Genomic DNA, 11,552 nt, shown 5'->3' with positions numbered 1-11,552 from the left:
GTTTCACTTTGCAACTTTTAAGTGGTGGGGACGCTGCCCCGCCCCTCCAGGTGCGGCCAGACCACTCCTACCCCCCCCTCCTCCCCGGCGCGCGCGTCGCGCCACCGCCACAGCAGGTAAAGTGGGAAGGGGAGCCGAGTAGGGGGGAGGTCGCGCCCCGCCGCTCCCAGGATGTGCCGGCGGAGGTCCACACTGGGCAGTACGCCTCGGGTCGCCTGGCCTGGCAGCTGTCGGGGTGGCAGTAGCCGGGTAGGTGTCTAGAGAGTGCCAATCAAACCCCGCGCCGCTGGGACTTCCTGACAGCCCTTGACTGCGTGGCCGACTTCCCTCCCTGTTCCTCGGCCGGGCTTTGGAGCTTGTTTGCCGGGTCCGATCACCCCGTCTAACTCGGAGGGCAGCCTCGGCGCTCTCTCTAATTCCTTACGAGGCTAGACCCGGCTAAAGCGGGTTTTGTACCATTCTGGTGACCACTCCTGCCCTGGTAGCATCGGGTGGAGGAAACCTGGGGACTTGGGGAAGGCCAGGGGAGGTGAAGGGGGGGGGGGGGGGGCGGGAAGCTGCGACAGTAAAGAAACCACATCCGACAACTTATCCTGGGACCTGATCAGCATGGCTACTTGAGACCTCGGGTAGGGTGGACTTTTAGTTCCAGGCAGGGACCAACAGTTGTAGGGACTTTTGCAAAAGGGAACACATTTTCTGTCCTGAAGCTCTAGTTGGTTCGCAGGGCCAGCCCCGTTGAGGTTTTTTTTTTTTTTTCTTTTTTTCTCTTCTCTTCTTTTCTTTTTTTCTTTTTTCTTTTTTTTTTTTTTCCTTTTTGGGTGGAGATGAGATGGTGGAATACTGGGCATTTGTGTATGAATGTGGGATGCTGACTATTGCTAAGGGTGTGCACCTAGGCAAGGCTACTGAGGCCACAGTGACTAATTGCTTTTTTATTTTAAGACCGCCCCCTGCCCCCTTTCTTAGCGAAGTCTTTGGAGCACAGGTCTTAGCGCACATTCTAGGCATGCTTTGCTCTGAGCCACGTATTCCTAGTCCTGGGGGCTAATTTGGCTTCTTCCCCACCCCGAGAGCCTTCTTGGCTTGGTCTGGCTGCCCCTCGTGGATGCGCTTCCCCCTGTCCTCTCAGAGCACGTTCCTTTAGGAAGGCTAGAAAGGACTGACTCATTGAGAGCTTAGGGAATGTTCCTGTGGCAGCCTCTGGCTTTTTATGCAGATGGTGGGTGGGAACAAGTTGCCCCTGGCTGGAAGAGCTGAGGATCTGAGACTGTGGGTCTTAAAGGTTGCCTTCACTTGGTTCCTCCTCTTTTCATTTTCCAAGTCTTTCATGTTTGCTCTGCTGCATTTGATTTCCCTGATTCTAGCCCTGGGGGACGCTGGGACACAGTGGCTGCGCCTGGTGTCTGCAAGAGGCAGAACCTGGTGAGAAGGTGGGTCTGAACTCTTGCCCAGGCTATCCTTCCTGCTGGCTGAGCTCTCAGTTCTTTCCTTTTGTCTGGTTTTCCAGTCTGACTTTCCTTAAGTCAGAGTCTTACTGTGTGGCTCTTTCAATATCTCAAACTTGCAAAGAACCACCTGCCTCTGCCTCCTGAACTCTGGGATTAAATGGGCGTACCACCACACCCGCCTCCCTTAGTTTTTACCAAACTTTGTAAATTGTCTTGGGAAATGTGTTTGGCAAGAGAAAAATGACTTAGAAGTGTGACTAGACTGTTGGGGAAGGGGAGCCAGAGGAACCTTCCTAGCTACAAGGCCTCTGTTTCTCCAAGCCCCTGAGACAGTGATTTTGGTGAAGCCACTCCTCCCACCCCAGCTCCACACAGCCCCTCCCTTCCCTGGGACAATGTCCCTTTGTGAGCATTTATGAGGATGTTTTTCCCTTTCTCTTTCTGAGCCTTCCTTGTTTGCTCTGTGGCCGGTTTCCTTTCCCCAGTTCTAGCCTTAGGGGACCTCGGGGTGCTGCAGAAGCCCTCGGGGTCTGGGGTCTGTATGAGGACCCACAGCCACTGTGCTTCTGTGGGAGAGAAACCCTCCTGATTTTAGCAGGGCCTTGATCCACGGGACAAGAGGCAGGAAGCTGGTGCTGCTGGGTGGAGAGAGGAACAGGGCAGCACGGAGGAGCACCGGCAGCTGGTGGAGATCTGGGAGTTTAGGTGAAGAGCCAGGTAGGAGGAGACCCACTGGGCAAAGCCAGGAAGTGGCATGTGGGATGAGAGACATCCAGGCAGGTCTGAGAGTAGGAGCAGGGTGCCAAAGGACTGCTGTTCTGATTCCGAAACTGAAGGAGGGTGACTCCCCTGTGGCGTATGTGACACTGGGGGCATCTCTGTTGCTATAGGATAGTCTGTGAGGGTTGGCGTTGCAAGGGCAGGTCAAAGTGGACAGCCTAGCAGGAAATGAGGAAGTCAGAGCCTGACTCACCGAAACTAGGGAACTGTGGGGGGCTGGTCCAACTGAGGACCTCTCTCCACAGTCCTTCTGTGTCTGGTAAGCGTGATAAATGGAAGGCCTTGCATCACCAGACAGGGATGCTCCGAAGTACTGATGTTCTGGTCACTTGTTTCTTCTTTGAAACAGCCTTATGTGGAGATTTCTATTAGCACCAGAGGCACTGGAAGCCTCAGGAGGTGTCAGCACTGAGCCTGGAGCCAAGTCTGTTGGGTTCAGCTTTCTGTTGTAGCCAAGGCTGGTCTTAAAATCCCGATCCTCCTATTTCCTCCTTGAGTGCTGGGGTTGCAGGCCTTCTGAGACTATTCCTTACTTCCTAGGTGAGGTTTAAATGAGACAAAGCAGCTTCAGGGTGGAGGTGACCTTCATGACTGTTGACAGCCACTAACCAATGGCTATAGCACCATTCACAACACAGCTTCTTCCTCCAGCCACTGCAAGTTCCTTATAGAACATGAAAGTGATCCGTTCTTAGGCCTGTCTCCCTCCCATCCTCCCCTCACTTCCTGTCAGGTACATTGTGAGTGTGTATGTGTGTGTGTATTGTGTGTGTGTGTGTGTGTGTGTGTGTAAGAGAGAGAGAGTTCTGTATGTGTGTGTTCCCCGGCACAGCAGTGTCAGGAGTCAGAATTGGGGTCCCTCCCCCACCACGAACACTTTACTAGCACATTAGGTAGCTCAGACATGGGCTTCAGTTCTCTACACCCGCCTTTTTTTGTCCCTAATACTCGGGTTTGGTCTCTGTAGCAGGTAGAAGTAGACTTTGAGGAAGTCCTCTAGGGATTGTAACTTCAGCAGATTTGGGGAGGCGGGCGCCTAAGGAGAAAGGTGTTTTCTTATGGCTCTCCACTCATAAATTATGTATAGAGTAGGCCAGAACCTGGGCACCAAATCTCCAATGCCAGGGGACAGACTCTAGAGATTTCTAGAGATTTCCATTAGATTTGCCAGGAGTTCCAGGGGTGCCATAGTCTGCAGCTGTGTCTGCTTGAAACACTGAGCCTTCTGTTGGGGGGAGGGGTGTGGACGGAAGAGGGCGGAGCTAGGGGCCTGCTCTGCCCTGAGCCTCGCCCAGGAGAGGGCCAGGGCCTCTCCTCTCTGGCTGTCCCTCCCACTTTTGCCTCTCTTGGGGCAGCATCATGTGAACAGTGAAGAGTCAGGTTTTTTGTTTTTTTGTTGTTGTTGTTGTTTTGTATTTTGAGACAGGGTTTCTCGGTGTAGCTTTGGAGGCTGCCCTGGCACTTACTCTGTAGACCAGGCTGGCCTCGAACTCACAGAGACCTACCTGCTTCTGCCTCTCAAGTGCTGGGATTAAAGGCATGCACCACTACCACCGGGTGAAGAGTCAGGTTTTGAGGCTCAATCCTGCTGCACCCAGCTTCTTGGTTTGGGGGACAAGTAGTCATTAAGTTTCAAAATTTGGGCTCCAAGTACAACCAGTCTTGGAGATCCCAGCTCTGACATCTGAGGGTAGTTGGAGAGGGCTCTTGTCCCTGGCTCTGAAGGACCAGCAGTGTTCTTGGCTGTTCCTGTTCCTACCTACTGCTGTCAGAGGTTTCCTCTTTCCAGCCTTTGTGGCCCTCTCTCCTTCCCCTGCCTGTTTCTAAATGCCCTGAGGACTCTTGAAGGAGTTATTTTCCCAGAAGCACTTGAGGCTGGAGAAACTTCAGCACCTCCTCAGCCATAGCAGTGGCTACCTCTGACCACCCCATTCCTTTAGCTCATTTACCCCCTTTTCAGGGCATCTGCTCATTGTGTACCCAGGTGGGTCATGTAGTCTGACCATCTGGGCCGTTCCCAGTCTCTGTGAACTCTACCAGGCACAGAGATACAGTGCTCGGCTTTCCTGGCTCTGTGCTGAGGGTCTCGGGTGCTCCACCTGCATGGAGGAAGGAGGGACGATGGCATGCACTTACCTTTGGCTGTGGCAGCCCTGGCTGGGGAAACGGAAAGTTCCCACCCTGATATTATACTTCTTGTTCCCTAGGGAGAGAAGGCAGGATGACCACCTCCTCATTCCTGGATCCCTGGCCATCCAAGGAGGTGTCCATCAATGAGCGCCTGGGCCTTGGAGACCATCCCAATGACTCCTACTGCTATAGCTCAGCCCCAAACAGCACTGTGCTTCAGGGGGTCACCTTCGGGGGGATCCCCACTGTCCTGCTCATAGACGTCATCTGCTTTCTGGTAAGGTCCTCTCTCAGTTTAACCCCTTATTCTCTAGGACCATCTAGGAAATGCACGTGAGGTAGATCCACACACCCGTGTGTGCTCTGTGACCCTGGGCATGTGGTAGACAGACCCCAGGTCTGGACCCACTGCAATGATTCCTTCCTCAGAGGACGTGGGCCTTGTGTGCCAGTGTGATCATGATCCCGATTGCAGAGCCACTTGCCAGGCCTGTCTTGCCTTACTGGCCCTCAGCGTGGGTGGCGTGAGAGATGTGAGGGTTGTTGAGGGCCAGAAATAGATTGCTAGAGCTGACCTTAGGGGATACATGTCCCTTTCTTTAATGTCGACTTTATGTTTGCAAAGATTCCTCCAATTGAAACAGCCGTTATTATCTTTGCAGTGGCTCAACAGTGGTTGAGGTGTGGTGTGTGTGTGTGTGTGTGTGTTTGTGTGTGTGTGTGTTTTAGGGATGGAACCCAGGGCTTGTGCATACCCTGCAGGTACTTTCCTACTGAGCCACATCCCAGCCCAGTTAGTTTAGATTTATTGGGATTAACATGCACTGTTTTTTTTTTCCTTTCACTAAGACCACCCCCCGCCCCCCCCCAGAGCTGTGGTTCCCTTGACTCCAGCATCTAGGAGTAGAGAATGGGATAGATGAAAGCATTCGTATCTTAGGTCTGCCCAGGACTGGTGGCTAAGCTGAGTAGGAAAGCTAGGAAAGGAGGGGAGGCAGTCAGAGGACCCCAGTCCCTGCCTGGCAGGGGCAGAGGGCCCCACATGCATGCAGAGGTTTCTAGAGCCTCCGAGGTCTACATTGTTGCCCTTAAAATTCGCTATATTGTTGCTCGTCAGGTCTGATACAGAAAATTGCCTGTTCTCACCTTGGCTTTTGCCAAAAAAGGGATCTCTACTGAACGTTCTCAGCACCATCCTATTGGCAGGAGAACAGTTCTCCATGCTTGTAGGACTTGGCCAAGAGGGTGGAGAAGGCAAGGTGTGGCAGTATACTGAAAGGGAGTGGGGTCTATGCCCTCAGGATGGAGAGAGCTAGGCGAAGGTGATGGTCTGAAGAGCGCTGTGGAGTGCCCAGGTGGGTTGGGTAGCTGCTTAGAAAGAAAGTCTCTTTCATTTAGACTGTGCCGGTAGGGGTGATTTTCTTCTTCATAAGGGACAAGGGCTCACTATGTTGCTGAAGCTGATCTCTGGACTCCTGGCCTCAAGCAATCCTCCTGCCTTAGCTACTCAAATAGGTGGGATATCAGGCTTATAACAACCACAATGGATTTTTTTTTTTCTCAAGACAGGGTTTCTCTGTCTAGCCCTGGCTGTCCTGGAACTCACTTTATAGATCAGGCTGGCTTCAAATGCAGAGATCCACCTGCCTCTGTCTGGGATTAAAGGCATGCACCACCACTGCCTGTCTAGGAGTGTAGATTTTTATTGCAGGAATTTATGGGGTCAAGCGGGTGCCATATGCAAGCCGGAGGGTCCTTGAAGACCTAGGTGTGGGAAGATGTCCACATTGCGTGCGCAGAGGCAAGGCAGCAATGGCAGAGAGAGGGTGAGCACATGCTGAGGAGCTTGTGTGTGTCCTACAGGTGATTCATCTGCCTTTGAAAATACATCACTCACTTCTGGACTTACCTTAAGAAAATCTCACAGAAACTCAGGGCTTATGAATTTCCCTTAAGGAAACAACATTCACCTTTAAAACCCCAGTTTCTAGGCAGGGCCTCTCTCAATAACCTAGTATGACCTAGTACTGACCTAGAATGTCTAAGGCGCCAGATTCCATCCCAGCACTAAATAAGCACATACATAAATAAATCCAGCTTTTGACCAGAGCAGGCAAGCCTGTGCTGGTTAGGATGCTTCTTTTCCCCATCTCTGAATCTCAAAAGCGCCTGTGTATTTCGGGTGAGAGCTGGCCAAGGTGGAAGTAAAGGGCCTGGGGAGACAGGTAAGCATCTCAGACATCTAGAGCCAATAGGCAGAGAGGGGCCTCACTTCCTCATGGGGCTGCTGCTGTCACACAGGCCTATTCATCTCTCCCTGCTTTCTGGGGTTGGGCCAGCCTGGAGTGCCAGGGCCTGACAGAGTTCACTGGGTGCTCTTGCTGTGTGTCTGCAAACTTGCCTTTAGAAGAAACAAATGCAAAGAATCTGACTTAAAATAAAATAAAATATGATTAAGAAAAATCAAACCAGGCGCATCCCCTTAGTCCCAGCTACCACTGGCTGAGGCTGGGGGATCACTTGGACTTAGGAGTTAGAGGCAAGCCTGGGCAATCTAGTGAGGGCTTGTCTCTAAGAACGCGGTTTGGGTGTGAAGTAAAGGGGAGAATGGTTTTTTCAATCAGGTGAGGTCAGACCTCATCTTCTGACTTGGGGTCTGCTGCGGCTGATGTACTTGAGTAGGAAGACGTCACTCAAGCCTGTGGCAGTGTGACAACCTTGGTGACTTGGCACAGGTGGTGGAGGTTGTTGAATGAGTGAAGGAAGGTGTCAGGCTGCTAAGCTGTGTGTTATTTCTGGGCCAGATGGGTTCTTCTAGCCTGCTGAGTCTAGCCATCCCCAGAGCCCGGCCAATGTTCTTTGACTTGGTTTTTTTTTCCTTTTAGTTTTTAGTCCTGGTGTTTTCCTTCATAAGGAGAAGATTCTGGGATTATGGCCGCATAGCCCTGGTATCAGAAGCAGGCAGGTAAAAAAAACGAAACATTTCACCGAGAATGTGAGCACGTCTGTGCACCCCTGAGTGTGAGTGTTATGTATGGATATGTGTGCCTTGTGCATATATGTGTGTATGTAAATGCATGTTTGCTTACATGTGTGTACATGTATATGTGTATGCATATATATGTGTGTGTATGTTGATGTATGTGTGTTTCTGGGATGGGCTGGAGTCAGAAGCTGTAGCTTCCTTTCTGCTGGTCACCAGATCCCTTCGAGGCCTTCCTTCTTAGAGTATGCTCAAGGAAACTGATGCTGGAGATCCCCTCTCTCCCCAGGCTCTGGTTTCGGGCTGTGGAGGATCATCATTACTTTTAGGATTTTTGTCACCAGGGAAGGCAGATAACATTTCCTTCCTCACCTTGGACACAGCTCTCTGAGAATGTGTCTCTCTCATCTGAAGTTAATTACCTTGCTCTGGGGCTAGCTTAGTGATCAAACACAGGCTCTCTGGCCAGACCTCAGGCCTTCCCAGTTCTATTTTGGGTGGGGACAGCTCTGTGCATTTTACTAAAGGTGAAGATGAATCCTAGAACTGGATTTTCCTGTTTGGTCTGGTTGCTTGAACCTCTGGAAGGGGTGTCGGCTGAGGCAGCAAGAAGGGAATGGGAGACAGCCCCACTTTCATGTCTATCCTGGTGGCCCCCACTTTCATGTCTAATCCCGGTGGCCCCCACTTTTGTGTCTATCCCGGTGGCCCCTGTTGCATCAGCTTCTGAAACGTTGCAGTGGTGGGGTGATGAAGGATCGCACATTTAGAGAGATGCTTCCTTTTCCCAAAGATCCCTTCAACTGTTCCACTCAGCTTGGGCCTGAGCATGAAGATCCTACCTCAGGACACAGGAGAGACCGTGGGAGCTATCTTCTATGGGAATGGTTTATTTTCCAGCTCTTGAGGACATGTCTTTCCAGACAAGGCTATTTTGCTCTTCTCTTCCCTCCATGTCACAGAACTGGGGAGGGCATCTCATTCTCGGACAAGGGGTCTCAGAGGACACTTTGAGACAAATCTGAAATGCCGCAAGAGGTGGGGTAAGCAGCCCCTCTGCTAGAGCCAGCTCCTCAGGGAGCTCAAGCAGCACATGGCGCTTTACTGATGTATCATACACCTTGGCCAAAGCGCTGAGCTCCAGGTTTAGTGAGAGACTCTCTCAAAACATAAGATGTTTTGATCTTATGATCAAAGATGAGATGCCAATGTTGGCCCCCGTCACCACATATGTGTGCTTGTATATCTTTACCTTAGCACACGAGTGCACGCACACACACACACACACACACACACACACACACACACACACACAGATGCTACCATATTTAACATGCCAGTTCATCTACTCTGAGATGCACACTTGAGCGTTTTGCACCTTTTACGGTAGAATTGGGATGCCTCTTTGTCATTGTTGAGAAAAATGTATCCTATGCCCTGGCCTCACAGGTTGGCCTTCTTTGAACTTGGGGTCCTCCTGTCTCGTCCTTCAAGTGAGTACTGGGGTAATTACAGGTGTGCACCACCATGCCCAACATGAGATTATCTGTTCTAGCTTAATTGGCACCATAGTTTCTTTCTTAATGGTTCATTAAAAAAACTATGCACCTAACCGCTGCTGGTGTCTTGGATTAGATAAAATACTGTGTGTATGTAGGTACATGTGTGTTTTTTTTTTATAATTTTTACAGTTTTACAGCTTTATCATATTTGTATGGGTGTTTTGCATGCCTACATGTCTGTGTACCACATGTGTGCTTGGTGCCCACAGAGGACAGAAAGGGGTGTCACGAAAGGGTGTTGGGTCCTCTGGGACTGGAGTTATAGATGTTTGTGAACCACCGTGTGGGTACTGGGAATTGAACCCAGGTCCTCTGGAAGAGCAGTCAGCGTTCTTAACCACTGAACTATCTCTCCTGTCCTATGTGTGTGTTTTGAAGTGGATACATTCCAACGATGAGGCCTTGCAAGTATTCTTACTTTTCCTTAGCTTACTTCCTGGGTAGGAGGAGGGGTTATTTATTCCCCTGCTGCCTCTGACCACTCTTTCTCGGGCTCTTTTCTCTGGAATGAAGCCTCTTTTTATTGCCTGTCATTCCCGTCACTTTGGTAGGATAAAATGCAGCATTCTAAGTTGATTTGGATGTCTTAGGAAAGGCACTGTAAACAGGCAACATTCTGAAGTTCTTTAGGTGGACCGTTCAGTGCTGAGGTTGGAGGGTACACACAGGTATGGTTCCTTGATGCCACCTGGCTCTGTGCTGTTCAGAGTTTTATGCCATTTGGGTTTGTGGGCATTGTCTCCATCTTTGTTTTGTTTTGTTTTGTTTTGTTTTGTTTTTGAGCAGTTTATATTTGTTGCAACTATTGAGTGTCAGTAGTTTTGATCCTGAACTCTAAGATTAGAAAGCAAGGTAATGGACATGTATATTCACCCTTTTTGAATTTTAGAATTATTTATTTATTTTTTTGTTTCTTTTGTGTTTCCAGTGAGGCCAGATTCCAGAGACTGTCATCTTCTTCCTCGGGGCAAGAAGACTTTGAAAACGAACTGGTTGGTATCCAAGGGACGGTTGTTTTTGTGGCCCGAAGGGCATAGGGTACAGGCAGCCTGGCAGTAATGATTGATGGAGGGCTGGACAGTTGTTCTGGTTCGGTGACTAACAACAGCTCTACAGTCTATGAGTGTGGTCCACTCTGGAGGGAGCTGCCCTCTGTATGCACAGAAACACGGGGACTCGGAAGAAGCTGGAAGGAGCCGGTGCTTAAGTGATCTCTCATCGCAAGGCTCCATTCACTGCAGGCAGAAAGGGCTGTGGATCCCCAGGGCTTTGCCAGCAACTTGACTGTGACCCATGAGTTGCTCCTCTCTCACACTTATGGTACTTGTGTAAGAGTTAATTATTGACTCAGCTGCTAGATGTTGAGCCAATGTGGGCAGGAACCCTGCCTCATACAGCCTTGTCCCCCAGCAGATATCTGGAAAGTACTTAGTCATTGTTGAATGAGCAGATATTTGTCTTTTCCAGCAGGCAGCCACCTAGCTATGAGTAGTAGGACAGCAGAGATCACAGAACCTGTATACATTTCTTTCCCTCTCCAGGGTCTGCTCTGGGGTACTTTCCAATTCTCTAGACTTGTTCCTGTTCCCCCCCCCCCCAACACACACTCTTTTTGTCATTTGGAAATAATTTTACAGAAGTTCACATTATTTTTCCCAGCTTGTGATTTGACCCTGGAGCTTATATAATGCCACTGATTTTGACAAAACTTGAGAGGTTTTTAGCAAGGTTGTGTCTTTTTTTTTTTTAAGTTCTGCCCTCCCCATGGGGTTGTGCCTTGCAAAGGATGAGAGTCTGAGGGAGTAACTGATCAAATGTGTGAAAGAAAACCCTGTTTTACCCAGCAAGACATGGGATGGTTATTTAATCTCAAAGATGTGATCGTATCTGCTTCCCAAAGACATAGGTGTTGGATGCTAATGCCTGTTCTCCGTCTCTAGGGATGCTGCCCTTGGCTGACTGCCATCTTCCGCCTGCAGTGAGTAAGATGGGGGTGTGTGTGTCTGCCGGGGCATATGACTTCGTGTGGGTGTTTGATCATTCAGGAGGATGTAGCTGAGATGTTTGATCCTGTGATGGTGTCTTCCATACTTTTCCATCTCAGGACCCCAACAGGGTACACGGGCTAGAACAGAAGTGGCTGGGAAGCCCCTGTAGTCAGGGTACAGGGGAGAAGGAGGTCTTCCAGGCACACAGCCCAGCCCTACTGGCACTCAGGGATCCCCATACTGCAGATGGATTTCAAAAGGTTCTTGAAACTTAAACTTTATTTAAAAAATATTTCATGTTGGAGAGATGGCTCAGGGATTAAGATCACTGGCTGCTCTTCCAGAGGACTCAGGTTCAGTTCCCAGCACCCACATGGCAGTTCCCAACTGTCTGTGATTCCAGTTCCAGGGAATTTGGTACCCTCACACAGACTTCTCCGCCTGACCTTGGACGCAACTCCCATCAAACTCCACCATTTACAACAGGGTCTCTCACATATTAGTTCACTGGAATTGGCCGCCTCAGTGAATTTTTATCATCTTTCATCAGTTCTACGATGGCCTTTCCTTCCATATTTCCACTCATCAGAAAGGCGACCTGCAGCTGTAGCCGTGGTTGCTTAGCTGCCGGCACTGTCTTGTTTGTAGTGTGACACAT

The 11,552-nt window shown here is 50.0% G+C and overlaps 1 protein-coding gene across 4 annotated transcripts in view; it reads left to right on the top strand.

Moving 5' to 3' along the window:
* Positions 1 to 11,552, top strand: part of Tmem63a (transmembrane protein 63A) — a 36,815-nt gene continuing 25,263 nt past the window's right edge. The window contains exons 1-5 of one of the 4 annotated variants that reach the window (XM_085687614.2): positions 1 to 116; positions 4,439 to 4,638; positions 7,247 to 7,326; positions 9,835 to 9,898; positions 10,847 to 10,884. In XM_085687614.2, coding sequence (XP_085543740.2) covers positions 4,453 to 4,638; positions 7,247 to 7,326; positions 9,835 to 9,898; positions 10,847 to 10,884 — 368 coding nt within the window. In that variant the 5' untranslated portion in view covers positions 1 to 116; positions 4,439 to 4,452. The other 3 variants (XM_085687616.2, XM_085687617.2, XM_085687615.2) reach the window with 3 other exon arrangements.

The sequence above is a fragment of the Myodes glareolus genome, chromosome 5 (genome assembly GCF_982192425.1).
Source record: "Myodes glareolus chromosome 5, mMyoGla1.1, whole genome shotgun sequence".
Classification (NCBI taxonomy): domain Eukaryota; kingdom Metazoa; phylum Chordata; class Mammalia; order Rodentia; family Cricetidae; genus Myodes; species Myodes glareolus.
Note: the sequence above shows the minus strand (reverse complement) of the source record. Positions and strands in the feature narration are given on the sequence as shown.